This window comes from Serinus canaria, chromosome 9, assembly GCF_022539315.1.
Source record: "Serinus canaria isolate serCan28SL12 chromosome 9, serCan2020, whole genome shotgun sequence".
Taxonomy (NCBI): domain Eukaryota; kingdom Metazoa; phylum Chordata; class Aves; order Passeriformes; family Fringillidae; genus Serinus; species Serinus canaria.
This window is the reverse complement of record NC_066323.1, coordinates 21,257,213-21,276,008: the sequence shown is the minus strand read 5'-3', so window position 1 is coordinate 21,276,008 and position 18,796 is coordinate 21,257,213. Positions and strand designations below refer to the sequence as shown.

Sequence of the window (18,796 nt, the reverse complement as noted above, 5' to 3'; positions counted from 1 at the left end):
TGACAAAGTCTCCTGGTCCGATACTTGCACATGTGCTGAGCCCAGGACTTGCCTCTGTTGCTCAGATACTGCTCTGCCAGGTCCAGGAGCTGCCCTGAGAGTGCTCAGGGTACCAAATCCTATCCAGACCCCCATCATTCCCCCAAAACCACCCTGCCTTGGGACAGGCCTCCTTGGGACAGTGGTGGTCACGAAGCAGATGAAGGAAAAAGTGGTCCCCATTTCTCGCCAGGATGTTCCTACACCAGTGACCACAAAGCAAACAGCCAAGGACCAGTCCTGCTGCTCCCAGTGCTGGCAGCGACCATCCCTGTCTTGTTGCAGCTGCCTGCATGCACACATTCTGGTCAGAGACCCCCACAAGTCCCCCAAGTTCCACCAGCAGCCCTGGTGCAGAGGAGAGCTGTGCCCTCCGTACCCACAACTCCCCCTGCCACTGCAGGACTCACACACAGGGAGATCTTGGAGAAAACAAATCTTCTGGTCCTGCTTCTTTCACACCCTGCCAAACCTACAGTGGGGACACCTTTAAGCAACCTGGTCTAGTGGAAGGTGTCCCTGCCTGTAGCAGGGGCTTTGGAATGTGATTATCTTTAAAGTCCCTTTCAGCCCAAACCACTCTGTGGTTCTGTGACAGCCCCCTGGGATAGGCAGGAAGGGATGGGCATCCCTGGAGTCACTCACAGGGGGTGGGAATGGCTTTCCTGCATTACTTACACACAGATAGGGATCTGCCATGGGTGGCCAAGTGGCCTTTCCAGCAATTTTGCTGGGACACAGGACAAAGCGCCCTCCCCTCTAGCCATGGAGCTGGGACATTCTCCTGGCACCAGCACCAACTGCTCCCCTGTGCCAGCCCATCACAGCCAACACCAGAGAGCAGAACCCACACACAAATTCCCTTTAGTGCCCCCCCCAGCACAGCAAGGCCTTGGGGAGGAGGAGGAAGGGGGTTGGCAGCCCTGTACCCCAAGACCCCATGCAGCTTCAGAAATACCCTGCCTCAAGGCAGCAGTGGGTCAGCAGAAGGGCCAAGAACCTTCCAGGGGAGAGAGGGGCTGCTACTCAACCCCTCCATCCCTCCCCACAGCAGGGGAGGAGCAAGAAAGAAAGCATCACGCACCGGTCATCCTGGGAGGGGTGGATGTAGCCGGAGGAGAGGATGTTCAGGGACAGAATGTTGGGGTCGATGAGTGACTCGTCTGCCTCTGGGGTGTTCCGGATTCGACCTGCAAACACACACACAGTAACCTCTGAGGTGACAGCAGTGGCCCTGTGAGGGTCCCTGTGAAGGCAGGGGCAGACTGCCTGCCTGCAGCCCCCCCATTCAGCACCAGAGATCCCGGTCCAGCTCCTAGACAAGGGGGCAGGGGCTGAGGTGTCCTGCCCACACAGCGTCCCAGTGTCACCTGCCAGGCAGCCACTGCTTTACTATTGCAGGGCAGGAGGGGAGACAAGGCATAAAGCTCCATGTGGGAACATGGGAATGTGGGCAAGAAGCAATCTGAGAGGATGCCTGGGAGCTCAGTGGGCTGGGGGCTGGCTTAGCTTACCCACAACCAGCTCCCGGACTTCCTTCCAGTGGATGAGGCTGCCCGTTTCATGCACCAAGGTGACACTGATTCTCCTCTGGATGCCCTGAGAGCCACGAGGCCAGAAAGAAGGGACAGGAGTTAACACAGGTCCCAGCAGGGGTCAGCTAGGAAGCACCTTGGGCAGAGAGTACCTGATGAAGGAGGAAGGTCCCATGGCATGGCATGCCTCCACGGTGGTCCACAACAGCAGGGATGTAGCTGGAAGAGAGGATTGCAGCATGAAACAGAATCCTGCCAGACTGCCCAGAGGTGCTGAGCACTGGGCAAATCCCTCATTGCCTCCCTGTCCCTCTCCCAGCAGGACTTACTCTCCATTGGCCTCCAGCTCACAGATCTCAAAGAAGACCATCAGGTCGTACTTGCACTGGCAGGGGCCAGCACTGGGCCGAGTCATGGTGCTCAGCTTGGTGGCAGGCACTGCAGTGGGGCAGAAAAGACAGGTGAGAGGTTCAGCCTGCTGCTGGCACTCAGAATGAGGAATATGATGCCAGGGGAAGGGCAGAGCAGGCAAGGACCTCAGGGCATGCATAGAGGCAGCAACAAGAGCCCCATCCCAAGGACCTTGCTGATCACTGGCAGTGCTTTCTCCCTTAGCCCAGCACGGGGTGTCAGCAAGAGACTGGCCTCAGCCATCCCCAGCTGCACACAGTGTGCCTGCAGGCTTGGCACACACACAGTGCTGCTCCAGGCACTGCTCAGGAACAACCACAGGGAGGCTCCCCCTGAGCTGCTGTTGTGACTGTACAGCCAAACCCCCACAGCTGGGTCTCAGCAGCCATGCCACCCTGTGGGACATTGGGGCTGGGGGGCCACCTGAGCCACCCAGGGCAAGGAACCTTCCCCCTGCTACTCTGCAGAAGGTGAGATGGGGGCTTTCCATCTGTTGAAATGGGTGTCTAGGGCTTTCCAGTGCCATGGCCCATAAAAATAAATAAAATAGTTCATTTTGTGGTGCCTCTGGGGAAGGGGACACCCACCCAACATGGGAACTATGGGTGGGCACAGGAGTAGGAGGTGGGGTTCTCTACCTGGTTTGGAGAGTGGCATCACACGGGGGAAGTGGCGTCGGGATGGCCTCAGGGGGCTGCAGGCAGAACCAGCTTGGTTATAGCATCCCCAAAACCAGGGACCCCCAAACCCAGCCAGCCCCCTCTGTGCCTTGGGGCCACGCTGGGTCCCCAGGCAGGGGCTGGGGGTGGCCCAGGTGTGCTCACCTCAGGACATCCTTGCAGAGAGGTGGGAAGGGGTGCTGCTGGTAGTGGCCAAACACCTCGAACACAATTGGCTGGCTCTTGATATATTCAATGAAAGATTTTGTCACCTCCACAGCGATCTAGAAGAGAAAGAGCTGCTGAGCTACTGACAGGGCAGTTTATCTGGGAAAGGGGATAGAGCCAGCAACAGCACCTGGGATGTGGAAGGGTGTAAGACTGTCAATCCCCTGCATCCCTCACCCACTCCTCCCTCTCTCCACCAAGACCACTGCAGTGAAATCCCAGCCTTTTCAGGTGGGGCTGGGAGTGGCTTTTGGTGTTTTTCGTGCATGTCCACCTCATCTAAGCCTGGCTTAGCTGGGTGTCTGTGAGGGGCTGGGAAAGCCAGGAGGAAGCTGCTTCCCTGGGACAGGATCCAGCCAATGGCCCTGCAGAGACCCCAGCAAGTGCAGGAACAAAGGGGTGGTGGAAGAGGGGTACTCACATTTTGGACATGATAGAAGCCCAGGGGTGGCCCCCGTCCTGTGTTCTTCAAGGGTTCTGTTGAAAAGGCCTCATCATGGCGATGGATGAAGCTGTGGAGGGAAGGAAGGTTGTTCAGGGGCTGTTCAGGGATGGGGAGGTGCTGGAGCAGGGAGGGGAGTGAAAGCAAGGGACCACAACAGGAGCCTATTCCCCCTGGGGCTGCTGCCTGCACCCTTGGGTGGCACAGGACCCCCTGAAGCTGCTGGAAATCTCTCCTTGCCTTTTGCCAGAGACTAAACAAGTGCTTGGGCAGATTCCACAGCCCTTGGTTCTGCCTCCCCATCCACAAAGGGCTCAGGGGTGGAGGAAACTACCCAAATTCACCAGGAGCCCCCAGGTGATGGCTGGAGCTTGGTGGAAGAAGCAGGGCTGGGGGGCACTAGGGGCTCACTTGAACTGGCAGAAGATGTCAGCGTATTCTGCAGAGATGCTGGAGGCTTGCAGGACTGTCACACGGAAAGTGAAGATGCTGCCCAGCTTCAGGTGGTCCAAAGCCACCTCCAGCGGCCCTTCCTGTGCAGGCTTCTCTGGGCTGTCCAGAAGATCCTCTGGGGTCACTGCAGGGAGAAGTTCCTTAGCAAGGTAGTGTGTCTTTCCCCAGTGTTAGGAACATTTAGGAACAATGTTGAGATGCTGGAGCATGTCCAGAGAAGGACAACAAGGCTGATGAAGGGTGTGAACACCCTTGTCCAACACAGCTGGAGCAGCTGAGGGAGCTGGGAGTGTTTAGCCTGGAGAAGAGGAGGCTGAGAGGAGACCTCATCATTCTCTGCAACTCCCTGAAAGGAGGTTATAGCCAGGTAAGGGTTGTTCTCTTCTCCCAGGCAACCACTGACAGAACAAGAGGACACAGGCTTGAGCTGCACCAGGGGAGGCTGAGGTTGGACATTAGGAAGGACATAAGTTCTTCACAGAAAGGGTGACGGAGCATTGGAAGGAGCTGTCTGGGGAGGTGGTGGAGCTACTGTCCCTGGAGGTGTTTAAGAAAAGCCTGCATGTGGCACTCAGTGCCGTGGTGGTTGACAAGGCGCTGTCAGGTCATAGGTTGAACCCAAAAATCTCCGAGGCTTTTCCCTCTGTGACTCTGTCTGCCAGCAGCCCCCCACCAGAGCAGAGAACTGTCAATGCTGGGGAGGTGTAAGAGGCTGGGTGCAGGGAGCACCTTCCAAAGTGCCTGTCACCCCTGCTCACCTGCACAGGTGTTGTTGTTGACTTCATCAGCGGACGGGCCCACGTCGCTGACCTGCCCCTGGCCCTCCACTATGCGCAGCTCCTCCTGAGAGGTCCCCGAGCGAGACATCCCGACAGCTGGGCACGACTCCGACTGGAACTGAGCCAGAAGTGCACTTCAGGGATTCTGGTGGTTCTGCTTGCACCACCACCAGCATCCCAAGCACTCAAGCACCTCCAGCTGTTCTCGCCCACCCCACTGCAGCCCCTCAGGACATGGGCGAGAGCAGGATGCACAGGTAGGTACCCAAGGCTTGGAGGACCAAGAACACATTCCTTTCCCTCCACCTCTAGGAGCCTGAGGGTCCCCATGGGGAAGCACTGAGGTGGCAAGCAGGGATCTGGGGTCCACGGGCATCCACCAAGAGCCAGCCCCACCTTACCTTCTCAAAGTGCTGGTCGTCAAAGGAGATCTTGGCTGTCCCTGATTGCCGCACACCAGAGCCATAGTCAGGGGCTTCTTCATCCGCTGGAGGAGGGACGGGGGTGAGCCAGCACAGAGGGTGCAGGGGATGCAAGGGGCACAGAGGGTGCAGGGGGGTTCTCTCCTACCTGAGATGGCCTGGACAGCCACGCGCAGGAAGCCCTTCACCTCGCCCTTCTCGCTGACGATGGCCACGCGGTGCACCAGGGGCACGGGGTACAGGAGGTTGCTCAGGTAGACAAAGGCCCTGCCAGAGAAGGGGGGGACACACAACAGGGGGGAGAGCGGTCACTGCTCCCACCCGTGAGTGCCCAGGCACGGCTGGCGTGGCCGGCAGTGGCCGGGATCCCAGGTCACTGCTCAGGGCGCGACCGCAGCGCTGCAAAGCAAAACTAAAGAGAAGGCAGCCAGGGCCAGGCGAAGGGGCTGGGGCAGCGGGCAGGCAGCGTGCCGCGGGCAGGAGGGTGGGCAGGAGGGTGGCACACGCCATGGACAACACCACAGAACACACCAGACCTGCAGACCTCTCCGACCGTCACCTCCATGGCAGGCAGGAGGGGAGAGGGCTGCGCTGGTGCCACCGTGAAGCCGTAGGGCAAGAGGACCTTCTGTGTGCTAGAGAGCTGGAGAATTTGGGCAGGAGGTGCTGCAACATCACTGGGGGGCAGCTGCAGAGTCACCACGGGGAGGACAGGGGCAAGACAGGGGGGAGGAAGGGTGACAAGGGAGATGGAGGCTGTCAGGAGCAAAGGAGGTTAGAGGACAAGGTCCTGGACCTCCAGAGGTGAACCTGCTGGGGGCTCCTGGCCCTGGCTCTGCCCACCGTGTTGGAGACCACTGGGAGGGAGGCTGCATGGTGTGGCTGGCAGCATCAGGTTGTGCATCCCCCCCTCCCCATCCCTTCACACAGATGGCTTCGGGGTCCTGGGCCACCTGCCAGAATGTCACAGGGATGGACAGCACGCCTGGCAAGTCTGAGCCTCCCTGCTCTCCTCTGCAGCATCCAGGTCACCGACGCCACCACGGCAAGGTGCCACGCTGGAGTCCAACACGATGGCTGCACCATGTCTCTGTCAGCACCTCCTGTCAGGCCACTGCTCTCTGCTTCTCAAGCATTTTGGGTCCTCTTGCTGCCTCCCTCCACCTCACTGTCAGCTTGCAATGGTCATCCAGCTCTGGCCATGGTGGCATGCTGTACCCTCCACGGTGATAAGTCACCCCTGGCAGTGAGCTCCCTGCCAAAAGGTGTGAGCTAGCAGCACCACTTCCAGCAAGATGGGGCGTGGGGTGCCTGCCACCTCTCCCTGTGGCAACTGACAGCACCTTGATGTGTGGTGGGGTGGGATGGTGCTGGGAGCTGGCCAGGACATCTCTACTTCAGGAGGCTTCCATGAGGGTTGCATCTCCAGGCGGCTGCTGTGCTGCTCAGGGCATCCCAGCCTCACAGGAATCTTCAGATTCAGTGGCACCCCAAAGTGCCCAGGGGGCTCTTGCAGCCCTGCCCTTGCACCCCGACCCCCAAGTCCAGAGATCCCCCCTGCTCTGGTGACTCCCATTGACCTTTCATGCTCCTCGAGGCTTTTTCCACTCAAAGCATCTCAAAGGACTCAAGTTGTGGAAGCAGCTGATGCCAAATCATTATCTCCTGATGGGCCTGTCTCAACCCATCTCTTCTCAGATGGTACTGGAACAGGTGGTCAGAGCATGGCAGGGTTCCCAGCAGGACTCATGGCTGGGGCAGAGCCCACAGGGAACTCTTGGAAGCGCAGGGATCCGTGTGCACCCACCCACCCAAAATCACAGGGCAGCTGGAGTGGAAGCCAAGGACTGGAGAGGGCAGGGAAGAGTGGGAAGGAGGTGGGGCAGGCAGGGAGGAGGGGGACACGTGTGTCACTAGAGGAAGGAGGGCAGGGACACTAACCACAAGATTGGTGAGGTGCAAAGATGGCATGCTCAGATCAAAGAAAAGCCTTTCCAAAGGAAGATAAAAGTGAAAGGACCCCAATTTTTGCTAAAGCTTTGAAGAGATAGAGCCAGCAGCTAAAAAAAAAGAATAAAAAAACCCCTTAAAATAATCAAAATTTAAAAAAAAAATGAAGAAAGAGAGAGAGAGAGAAGGAGAGAGAGAGAGAGAAAGAGAGAAGAGAGAAAGAGAGAAGGAGAGAAAGAGAGAGAGAGAAAGAGAGAGAAAGAAAGAAAGAGAGAAAAGGGAAAAGACAAGGAAAGAGAGAAAGAAACAGAGAAGAGAGAGAGAGAAACAAAGAGAGAGAAAGAGGGAGAAAGTGAGAAAGAGAGAAAAAGAGAGAGAGAAAAGAGAGAAAGAGAGAGAGAAGGAAAAAGAGAAAGAAGGAAAGAGAGAAGAGAGAAAGAGACTAAGAAAGAGAGAAAGAGAGAGAGAAAGAGAGAGAGAGAGAAAGAAAGAGAAAATCAAAGACAAGGATCCAATCATAAACCAATCCAAGCACACTTCACAAGAAATGTGGCCGGCGGAGCTGCTGCGCGGGGAGCCAAACCCAGGGCAGACTCAAAAGAAGTCAGGAGGCACCAAGCTCTGGGGAACACACCCCTGGCAAGGAGTGGGGCCGCTGCCACAGGGCCTCATTTGGTTTTTTGAGGTGCCCTTGAGAGTTTTGGGGTTGTTTTGATATGTTTGGTTGTTTTGTTTGTTTTTTTTTTCTTTTAAATAAGGAAAAAGGAAAAAAGAAAATAAAAGGGGAAGAACCCAGCTCTTTCGGTCTGAGGCTGCAGGACTCTTACCCCACCTCCACCCTCTCTGCCTGCTTTGCTCCCTCCTTCCCACCACGCTGCCTGGCTCTGGCACACCGAGGAAGAGGAGACCCAGCTCACCCCAGTCAGGGAGCCCCTGCCTGAGGCAAAGGCTCTCAGAACAGCTCCTGGTGCACACCCCCTTGGGAAAACCCCAGAGAAAGCTGGCAGCTCCTCATATCATTCTAGGGATGGGCAGATGGCTCCAGGTTTGGTGGCACAGCCAGGTTTGGGGCAGCTGGTGAGTTTCTCCAGGCCAAGACTGGTGGAGCCCAAGGGGTCTCCAGCCAACAGGTCTCCACCACAGCCTCCTACACCCCAGTCCCCACAACTTCCCTGGATATCTCTTATGCCAGGTTGGCAGGTATGACCCCAAGCCAAGCCCTGGCTGGAGCCGGAAGAGCAAACACTGCTTTTGGCACTCTGTTCTGCACCCAGCTCTCCACTCACCCCCCTCAGCTTCATTCCCCACAACAACCTGGGGACATCCAAGCCTCCAGATTCAGGGGGGCTCACCCTGACCAATGCAGTGCCAGAGGCACACAGGGTTCTGTAGTCAGGGGCACCACAGGGTCATCCCAAGTCGGGTGGGGGGTGCTCCTTCCTGGGATAGAAATGCCCAGACCAAGCCCCCCAGATGGCTCCCCTGGTTCTTTTGGTGTTGGAGACACAGCAGAGCTCCCTTTTTCAGGGGAAAAAGACAATGTGCCCAAAAAGGTGCCCACATAAGGAAGGCACCGTCTACCTTCCCCTGGCATCCCTTTTCCCTGCTATGCTTCTCACAGCCCTACCTCAGTGGGGACCTCACCACCCCACCAGGTGCCCGGGCTTGGTGGCAGTCCCAGCCCAGCCTGCACCTCCGGGATGCCCCGGAGGTGGGAGTCGTGTCCAAAAGCAGCTCCCTCATGCGAAAGAGCTAGGTCCTTCCCGGCATGCTCTCCTAAAACCTCACCAACCTTCCTACTAAACTGAACAGGGGGAAGCGGTCGTAAAATGGATCCCGGCCATCACACAGCGGGCACTCCGGAAAGATGTCTTCCTCCAGGTCCTCCTCCTCCTCCTCCTCCTCCTGCCCCTGGTGCTGCTCGTCAGCAGGCTCGGTGATGTCGGAGTCGGGGTTCGAGAAGGTAGGGGAGGGGGTGAGATCAGCCATGCGCTCGCTCATGCATGTGTTGAAAAGAGGAGAGCTGTTGCAGCCAGAGATATCTGAACTAAGGTTAGTACAACAAGATAGAAGACATGTTAACACCAGCTGTTCCAAACAGAAAGAACAGGAATTTTGCTTTTTTTTTTTTTTGGTTTTTTCTTGGTTAGGTTTTGGGGTGGGTTTTTTGTCTGTTTCAATCAAGGGACATTGGGAACAAAGACCTGCCCATCTTGTGCATCTCTAAAGCCACCAACAGCCAGACAAAAGAGCAACCCACAGAACCGGTGTGAATGCTGGGGACACCCTTTGCTGGGTTTGCAGGGAACGCAGGGACAGAGCAGGTGGCACGAAGGCTCGCCACTATCCCTGCTGCTGCAGAGAGTCCCTCCTTGTGCTACGGCACGGGGGAACGCCTCCAGGCCACGCAGCTCAGCCCCCTGCTCCCCCTGCCCTGCCCCAGCCTTCTCCAGGGTGGCCCATCCTCCTTGCTGGCACTGCACCCTTCCACCGGTGTGCAGGAAGTGCACGGGGACACGCGGCACACACTGCACAGACAGACGGACGCTCAGACACCGGCGCGTGCACAGGGACACATGCCCACCGCGTGGAGCCCACCACGGCACAGGCTCCCTGCCTGCTGGAGGCCACAGCCCCTGCACCCCCCGAGCTGCAGCCCATGTGGCTCTCAGCACTGGGCGAGGCAGGCAGCAGGAGCGTTGCCCCTCGGAGGAGAGCCGTGGCACCGGAGCCGTCACGCGGGTGTCATGCTGGCACAGCGCCGGCAGCGCGTCCTCCTGCAGGACCTTCTGAGGGTGCCAGCCATGCTTGGAAGGAGCCAAAGCGCTCACCTGCCGACCAGCCTGAACCAGGGAAAGCGGTCGTAGAAAGGGTCTCCGCCAGTCACCACATTGTCACAGTCCTCGATGACACTGGAAGGCACTTCTGCTGCTCGGTCATACATCTCACGCATCAGGTCCAGGCGCTGCCTGCAGGCACAGGGGACGCCGATGGTGGCGGTGAGACACGGGGCTGTGGGCAGCCAAACCCTCCTGGCACAGCCATCTCTCACCCACCTCAGCTTCTCCAGGGTCCAGTAATGCGTTGCCCCGTTCTTCTGGTCCTGCACCTCCACGGCCACGATGGTGCGGGGGAACGGCCGCTTCTCCCGGTCCTTGGCAGCATCCGGAGGCAGCAGGTCGGGAGGGAGAGGCGAGTACAGCGTGTCCGTGAGGAGCACAAACTGGAACTGCACCTGGGGAGGGGCAGAGGGGCTGGTGACACACCTGGGAGGGCAGGAGGTTCATGTGCTGCCTCTGGAGACCTCTCCTCGGCACCTGCTGGCTGCCTGTTCCTGTGGCCTCTGCTGTGGGTGCTGCAGCCGGGCAGGAAGGAGCTCAGGCACTCACCTTCTTTTTCAGCTCCACGCTGATGGCATTGGCTTCCTTGAGGAAGATTGCATTGCCCCAGAGCAGGTCACGGAGGGAGGTGAACTGGTACCACTTCCACTTCCTAAAGGCCCAGAGGGCGAGCTCGAATTCCCGCTCTGTCCACTGCACTGTGGGGACATGGAGGGGCAGTCACCCCACTACCAGGACATCAACCCACAATTCACTCCTCATGCTGCCACAGAAAGCATCAAAACCTCCTGGCAGCTCCCAGCCCTCACCTTCATCCTCAGGTTCTTCCTCCTCCTCATTTGCCTCAGGGTAATATCTAGAATCCATTTGCTTCTGCAGTGCCTCCAGTTTGCTCTCATAGTCCTGGGGGAAACAGGAAGAGAGGTGATGCAACCCACTGGTGTGACCTTCCTCCACGCTGCCACATCACACTCCTCTTCCCTGCAGGAACACAGCCTCCTCCCTCCTCTGGACCAGTGCTCGTGGTGACAACTCCAGGAACAACACATTTGCCCTTATTTTTAGAACACAGACCCACCCCACACAAACATCTGCCAGGATTTCAGTCATGCCTGGGCAGCCTGAGAAGGAGCCATGTCCCAGCCACCTACCAGCCTCTGCTGCTCCAGAAGGTAATTTGCCTCTTCCCGCTCCCTCCGGTACTGGTCCTCCAGTTCCTGGAGCCTAGGTGGAAATGGGGAAGCAGAGAATGACCACACTGGAAGTGAACCCCCAACTCCCCAGCACCTCAGGCCATGCTCTCACCTCTGCTCCATCTCCTGTTTCATGTCGATGCCTTGCTTCTCCAGCAGCTCTCTCTGGGCGAAGGCCCAGTCCACGGGCTCTGCGGGGGTCTCGGCGCACGGGGTCCGCTCGCGCTCCTGCCGAGCCTGCTCGGGGTGGTTGAAGCGGAACACGTGGCTCTTGCCCATGATGATGCGGTTTCCTGCAGCCATGGGCACGGGGGAAAGGTGTGGGTTCAACGTGGGACAAGTGCAGGGCCCCCGTGGCAGGGAGCAAGGTGGGTGGGAGCAGCTCTGGCATGCCAGCCCTGGGACCCACCTGAGCGCAGGATGCTGGGCTCTGTCACCTTTTTGCCATTCACGTAGGTGTCAGCACCTTCACAGGGCTCCAGGGTCACTATCACTGTGGAGACAGTGGGAAGGGGAGAGGTGGAAGCAGAAGGATGAATCCTGCATGTCCTGCTCCCCTGCTGCAGCAGCCTAAAGAAGGGAGAGCCACCCCAGCCACCACCACCCACCCCGTGGGCAGCTAACAGGACTCAGCCAGTTAATCAGAGCAGTCCCAAGGAATAAGGGCAGCTGGAGACTGCATGTGGGAGGAGACCAGAGCTTCCCCAGGCTCATCTCCCACAGCCCCTTCACACCCAGGTTCCTGCCATTTTGGGGGATGGATTCTGCACCACACCTTGAGAGGGGGCATCATCTACAGTCTGCTCAGCCATCCTGCCCTGACCTCCTCACCTTGCTTCCTTCCCACATGCCTTGTGCGAGTTCCCCTCCCAGCCATGAGGGATGTAGCTCGTCTGGAAGCATGGAGTAGCCATGCAGTAAAGCCCAACTAGTTTGAGGAGGGGAGGACATTCATCTGGGGGCAGGGGCTGAGGAGATGCAGAGGGATGGGTCCCCAGGGCAGTGAAGCCCCTCCAGACAAGCAATACCTTCACCACCAGATTTGGTGTCACTGCGGAACAGGCAGTGCTCTTCTTTAATGAAGTGCCCGCTGAGAACGATGTCCTGCCTCTTCTCAGCATCTTCCCGGCCAACCCTGCAGGGGAAATCCAGCTCAATCCTCCCTCAAAGCAGCCCCTGCTGAGTCTCCCCCCAGACCCATCCTTGGAGCTGACAGGAGCAACCCTTGGTGCACTGCAGGACCAAAATCTTGGGGATTGGCACTTTGGGGATGCCCTGGGAACAGTGCCCGGCCTGGGGACAGCTGTCACCCCACTGCCCACCCACTCAGGCACTGAGACACGGACAGGGCTCCCACCTCTCCATGGGACCTGGCCCTCACCTTGTTATCCCATCCTTGATGTAGTAGAGGAGACACTCGGACATGAGCGGATCCTCATTCAGGTTGACCAAGTGTGGTGTCTGGGAGAGACAAACAAGGAGCCACCCCTGAGTGCTCTGCCTGCCCGGGCACTGAGGGTGCTCTGGAGGAAGGAGGGAGCTCAGCAGCACTGCAGGCTGCCCCTGCACAGGCTCTCCTGCCCTCTGTATCCTCAGGGTGACACGTCCAGACTTTTCCAGGGGACTGCACAGAGAGGCTGCCATGATGATTCTTACTTCCACAAGCTTCCTTGCTTTCCTCCTCACAGGGATGAGCCATAGCTACCCTTCCTCTGGCCACCTTTGAAAATTCATGTTCCAAACAGGCCCAGCACAAAGCCAAAACCTTCCCATGGGGAATCCCTGATATGGCTCAGAGTCTCCTGGGGCAGGACCCTTCTCACTTGTGCTATGAGAATATAATTCCATATTATGGAATCATGGCATGGTTTGGGTTAGAAGGGACATAAAAACACATCTCATCTCCCCCCCTTGCCATGGGTAGGGACATCTTCCATTAGACCAGGTTGTTTCAAATCCCATCCATCCTGGTCTTGAACAATTCCAGGACAGAGGCACCTGCAGCTTCTCTGGGCAATCTGTGCCAGGGCCTAATCACACTCCCAGGGAAGAATTTCTTCCCAATACCTAATCTAGCCCTGCCCTCTGCCAGGTCAAAAAGGAAGAAAAAGTGCCCCTTTTCCTCCACTGATTGTACACCAGATGATGCATCCAAAAAGAGCAGGTCCCAGAGGTTCATCCAAAAGCAGTGCAGACCTGAAGCCCTACCTGCAGGCTGAATTTCACTCTCTGGTCTTCTTCCTAACAGGTCCCTCACAGCCCTTTCTTGCTCTGGATCACAAACCACTTTGTTCTTGACAGGAGAAAAATTTCTCCCCCAGCCACAGGCCTCTCTGGCCAGAGCCAGCTTAGCTGCTGGGATTGCACCTTCAGGGAACAGGGGCAGTCCCAGGAGTACCAGTGGGAGAAGTTCTGAGTTTGCCAGACAGAATAGTGGCTGTAAGGAACACCTTATCAGCCTGCTGAGACCCAGCATGCAGAAGGAGCCCCTCACCATGGTGCCACAAGCCTTGGCTGGCAGCAGAAACTCACTGCAAACAGGGCAGCAGAGCTGGAAGTCAAGGGAAAGGTGGGCTCTTCTCCATGGTGGCTGGCAGAAGTTGGCTGCAACATTTAACCTCTGGCCCCACTGGTCAGACATACAGCCCTGGGGGCTTGAGACCTCCTCCACTTGCAGTTTTTGTCCAGATTTGTAAAGCTGGTGGTGACCTTCCACGGAGCTCCTGGAGCTGTAACCACCCCAGCCATGGCACACAGAAGGACAGCAAAGTGCAATGCCCGTAACAAAATGGATTTGCACACTATCAACACTAACTTTTCTCACCAGCCACTGGAGAAGTCAGAAGAGTTTCCACCTGCCAGATAGCTGAAGAGCAAGGAGGCACCAAGACCACCACAGCAATGTCCCACCTCCAAGACCAACCTGCTTTGGGGAATAAACCCCCACGCTTCCTACCCAAAGGTCTGGACTCCTAACAGGCAGCAGCTGGGACAAGAAACAGAGACAACAGTGTACAAGTTTATCCTAAAAACCAACTGGGCCATGTAAGGGGAAGTTTTTATCACCACCTGAGCTGGGGACACACACACTTAAGAGATTTGGCCAAGCCAAATGCTACAAGCAAGAAAGAGATGGAATATTTGCCCACCCACATTTCTTAGCAAGGACTTGCTGGCTTCAGGGGCAGCAATTTTAAATATCTGAAAGTATGAATTTTTATGAGTTAACATTGAAGCCCAAGAGAGTGTTCATCAGCAAACCCTCATGAAGGAGGACAGCATGCCAGCAGTGGGGGGGTGGACATTTACCCACTTATTTGTAGCCATGTTTGTACCCAGCAGGCCCAGTGCTGGGATTTCCCCCTTAGGTTTCAGAGCCAAGAAAAGGCCAGTGAAGTATTTGGGACTGGCCAGCTGTGACAGAGCAGATCAGAGGGGAGCTGCAGGTACAAACCAGCCCCCAGGAAGAAGGGATTAGGATGATCCTACCTTTTTAGGAGAAAATACACCCAAGGTGCCTCCATCCTCCCTCATGGCCACCCCCATTTCGGCCAGCAACGCTTCCCTGAAGGAGCAAGAGAAAGAAGTGCTTGTCAAAACTCCATGGATGGAAGCCCTTGGTTTGTCCCACGGATTGCAATGCAGGGCTTGCCAAAGCTCTCATCACAATCCAGGTGGGATTTTCAGAGCAGCCCACTCTGTGCAGGCTGACACAGTGGGTGCTGGGGTCCCCAGGGGGCAACCCAGGGTCCAGCTGGACATCCAAACACTTTGGCTGCCCCAGGAACTCAACTGTTCTAACAAAGTGCCCAAGGAATGCCACTTGTGCCACGCCATCCTGCCCCAGTCCCCCTGGCCCACCCAACCCACCTCTCCATCCGTATGGCTTCTGTCCTGCGCAGCTTCTCCTCCCACGTCTCGTTCAGCTCTGCAATGATCTTCTCTGTTTCCTGCCAGGGGGGGTAAGCAGGGCTTGCTAACAGCATCCCGGGGCAGCACTCCTGGCCACTCTGCACAGATCTGCCCAGTGTGCTCCAGTGGGACACCAGTCCCAGTTTCAGGCTTGTTTACACAAGCTGCAGCAGCATTTCACCCCAGTCCCAACTTCAAAGAGTGAGGCACAAGCACCAGGCTCTCCATGGCCTTGCTGCCAGCCCACTGCTGCACCAGGCAGGACCAGGAGCGCTCTGCCCATCCCAAGCACAAAGAAGCTGTTCCACAGGTCCAAGGGAGCACCAGAAGGACCCAACAACAGCCAAACCCTCAGGGTGGGCGAGCTCTAAGTCTGTCCACTCTGTAAGAGCACAGCTGAGTATTGCTTCCCACGAGGATCACCCTTCATGGGGATCCAGAAAACAGCGAGCCCCCTCTGCAAGCTGCAGAGCATGGAAAGGGGGAAGGGAAGGGGAAGGGGGAAGGAGAGGAGAAGGAGAAGGAGAAGGAGAAGGAGAAGGAGAAGGAGAAGGAGAAGGAGAAGGAGAAGGAGAAGGAGAAGGAGAAGGAGAAGGAGAAAGGGAAGGAGAGAGGAGAAGGAGAGAGGAGAGGAAAAGGAGAGAGAAATGAGAGGAAAAGGAGAGGAAAAGGAGAGAGAAATGAGAGGAAAGGAGAAGGGGAAGGGAACAAAAAGGAGAGGAAAAGGAGAGGCAAAGGAGAGAGAAAGGAGAGGAAAAGGAGGGGAAGGGGAAGGGGAAGGGGAAGGGGAAGAGGGAAGGGGTAAGGGAAGGGGAAGGGGAAGGAAAAGAAAAGGAAAGGAAAAGGAAAGGAAAAAAGGAAAAGGAAAGGAAAGGGAAAAGTGAAAAGGTATATCAAAAGGAAAAGGAAAAGGGGAAAAGGAAAAGGAAAAGGAAAAGGAAAGGAAAGGAAAAAGGAAAAGAAAAGGAAACGGAAACGATAAGGGACGGGAAGGAAAGGAAAAGGAAAGGAAAGGACAGGAAAGGAGACGGAAAGGAAGGCACGGAAGGCACAGGTACGAAAAGTCGGACAGGAAAAGGACAGGAAAAGGAAGGACAAAGCGAAGGACCCGCCCACCAGCCTCTTACCTTGAGTCTTTCAATGGCCTCTTCGCTGCCCGGAGCAAACATGATGCGCTCGTGGAGGCTGGCGACCGAGGCAGCGCGGCTGGACAGGGCAGAGAGGGAGGAAGAGGGGCTGATGCCAGCGATGGCGTTGGTCACTGTGGAGAGATTGTCATGGCGCTGACTCAGCTCTGCCCCTCCAGCATCATTATTGTTCTCAAGGTCGGACACATCTACGGGCGCGGAAGGAGGGGTGGGCCGGGGAAAGACACACAGACAGGGTGACAGGGAGAGACAGAGACAAGAAAAGCTGTTGGGAAAAAAAAAAGAGTGGCCGGTGCGTCGAGAAAAAAGCCAGGAATTACAGGAAAAGGCACAGGCAACAGCAGAGCAGCACAGACAGCAAGGGGGCAGGGCAAGCACTCTCTTCCCCAGCCCGGGCAGCCTCTCAGGGAACAGGGCTGTTTGGTGAGGCAGGTGCTGGAAGCAGCTGTCCTGGGCTCCCAGGGACACTTTTTTGCAACCTCAGGTCCTGCATCCATCAGGTCTGGGATCAAATGTCCTCCCCAAGTATGTGCCACTGCCTCTTGTCATCCTCTCCATCTCACAGAGCCTGTGTGGTTTTCCCTGCCCAGATGCCCCAGATTAGCCAGATTTGGGAGCAGAGAATGAGAAGGGAAGGGGATGAGAGGGGTGGCCCTCTGCCCTACAAAGGGGTCAGGTAGACAGGAGGAGAAGCAGCAGGATTCCCTCACAGTGTCTGCTCAAAGGAAGCCCATGGCCTGCTGGAGCAGCACCTTGGCCAGGCAGCCAGAGAATGAAGCCAGGACTAGTGGCAGTGGTGCTTGCCAGCTGGCACCCCGGGAGTCAGCTGTGGTGGCTTAGGACCCAGGCGTGGGAGATGCTCCTCCAGCCCTGAGGAGTTACTGGTTCTCAGAGCAGTGTGCAAGAGGCAGGCAGGGCACAGGTCAGCAGGTGCAGGGTTAGTCACCCATCTCCATTAGCCCACATCCAGGGAAGCTGAGCCAGGAGGGGACAAGCAGACCCCTGGCTTCTCGCAGGCTTGCCAGAGCCTGGCTGCACTGCTTGACCCAGTGTGGGACAGTGCTTACCCACAGGCCAAAGCCTCCTGGCCACCATCACCCACCAATCCATCAGTAGAGCACCATTCCATCCCACCCCGGCGGCCGTGCCAGGCTCCAGCCCCAGTGAGACACCAGCAGCAGCAGCAGCAGCAGCAGCAACAGGAAACATCACAACAGCATGAAGGAGGAGTCCCTGTGTGGCCTGGGCCCTTGGCATGGCCAGGTGGGAGGACACTGGTCCTTTCAGCACTAGCCCAAGCCCAGGTGCTAACCACCACCCTGGCACCATCCCCCGTGCCAGCTCCCTGAGGATGGGCAGCCTGCAGGCACACAGCACTCCATCAGCAGGGGCTGGCTGCAGGAGCCCTCCCCATGCTGCACGGGTGCCCCTGGGCACAGCCTAGAGCTCCAAAAAGCCGTGAAGCAACAGAGAGTACCAGTGATGGGGAATACACACATTTGGATCCTCCCGCAGCAGGATGGGCTAAGAGAGAAAGAGAGGGCAGGGAGGGGGGTAAGACAGAGAGAACAGAACAAAGAGGGCTTCATCTCAGTAGGGTATCAGACAGCACAGGGAGGGGAGCCCACGGGCACGTGCAGTGCCAGTAACACCTTCCTGGCACCTCTGCTGGGTGCTGGATGCTGAAGATGGTGGGTGGAAGGGAAGAAGGGAAGTTTGCCGGGCAGAAAGCAGCTCCCCCTGCCAGAGGAGGGGGTTGGGGGCTGTGACCATGCGTGCAGGGGCTCACCAGAGGCAGCACTGGTGCTGCTGTGGGGCAGGGCAGCAGGGTGCAGGGAGGCTGTGGGGACATCAGCCCTGCAGGCTGGCAGGACCTCAGCCCATCACTGCCCAGAGCCAGTGGCAGAGAGCACCCGTGGTACCTACTGTCAATGATGTCCCCGAGGCCCTGGGCGTAGAGGAGGTCACGCAGACGAGCCACCTCATCCTTCAGCTCCCTGATGAGCTTGTTGTTGGGGTCCTCATTGATGACAGCATTGCAGCGGATCTGCTTGGCACGGTCAGCATACCTAGGGAAGGGCAGGGTCTGGAGCAGCACTGAGAACAGGGGCAGGGTCTTGAACAGCACAAAAACAGGGGCGGGGTCTTGAGCATCACTGAGAACAGGGGCAGAGTCTTGAACAGCACAAGAACAGGGGTAAAACCCCAGCTGCTGGACAAGCAAGAGTGTTGCAAGCCCCTCCAGCAAGGAGGATCCCAGTGCCAGGACAACCCTTTGGACTTTTGTCTGGGGTTGCAGGCTCCCTCCACAGTGCACCCCCAGGCAGGGACACACAGGGAGGGGGAGAGCATGTGGCAGTGCTGGGCCTCAGCCAGCCTCCCCTGCTCTTGCTCACTGCAGGGAGAGCAAGGGCACTTCTTCCTACCTGAGGGTGCTGAGGGTCTCATCGTAGTTGATGTCAGCAGGACTGAGAGCAGCCACCATGGCAGTTCTGGAGTTGCCTCCTGCCCAGTAAGACAGAGGCATGAGGGAGATGCTGGTCCTCGTGGCCCCTGCCACGCCCTGGCTGGCAGCCACGCCCTTTGGCAGACCACACCCCCCACCTGTCCTCACCCAGGTTCTCCCGCAGCAGCCAGGTCAGCACCGAGTCTCGGTAGGGGATGAAATCTGTCTTCTTCTTCTTTTTGTTCTGGGGAATGGAGAGCAAAGGGAAGGGCTGTCAAGAGCTGCCTGCTCTCCTCAAAGGGAAGGTGACAGCTGGTCCCCAGCCACGGGGACTTGGAG

The 18,796-nt window shown here is 57.3% G+C and overlaps 1 protein-coding gene across 1 annotated transcript in view; it reads right to left on the bottom strand.

Annotated features, from left to right (window-relative positions):
- KIF1A (kinesin family member 1A) overlaps positions 1-18,796 on the bottom strand; it is a 36,308-nt gene that overhangs the window by 10,271 nt on the left and 7,241 nt on the right. Inside the window, 27 exon segments of the mRNA XM_050977946.1 lie at positions 1,124-1,229; positions 1,554-1,638; positions 1,727-1,793; positions 1,904-2,012; positions 2,624-2,679; positions 2,810-2,928; positions 3,294-3,384; positions 3,726-3,891; positions 4,526-4,664; positions 4,948-5,033; positions 5,117-5,235; positions 8,711-8,965; positions 9,750-9,887; positions 9,975-10,153; positions 10,308-10,456; positions 10,568-10,661; positions 10,910-10,982; positions 11,064-11,244; positions 11,361-11,444; positions 11,980-12,086; positions 12,333-12,412; positions 14,441-14,516; positions 14,822-14,901; positions 15,991-16,124; positions 17,938-18,080; positions 18,438-18,516; positions 18,626-18,701. Of these exon segments, the coding sequence (XP_050833903.1) occupies positions 1,124-1,229; positions 1,554-1,638; positions 1,727-1,793; positions 1,904-2,012; positions 2,624-2,679; positions 2,810-2,928; positions 3,294-3,384; positions 3,726-3,891; positions 4,526-4,664; positions 4,948-5,033; positions 5,117-5,235; positions 8,711-8,965; positions 9,750-9,887; positions 9,975-10,153; positions 10,308-10,456; positions 10,568-10,661; positions 10,910-10,982; positions 11,064-11,244; positions 11,361-11,444; positions 11,980-12,086; positions 12,333-12,412; positions 14,441-14,516; positions 14,822-14,901; positions 15,991-16,124; positions 17,938-18,080; positions 18,438-18,516; positions 18,626-18,701 (3,071 nt within the window).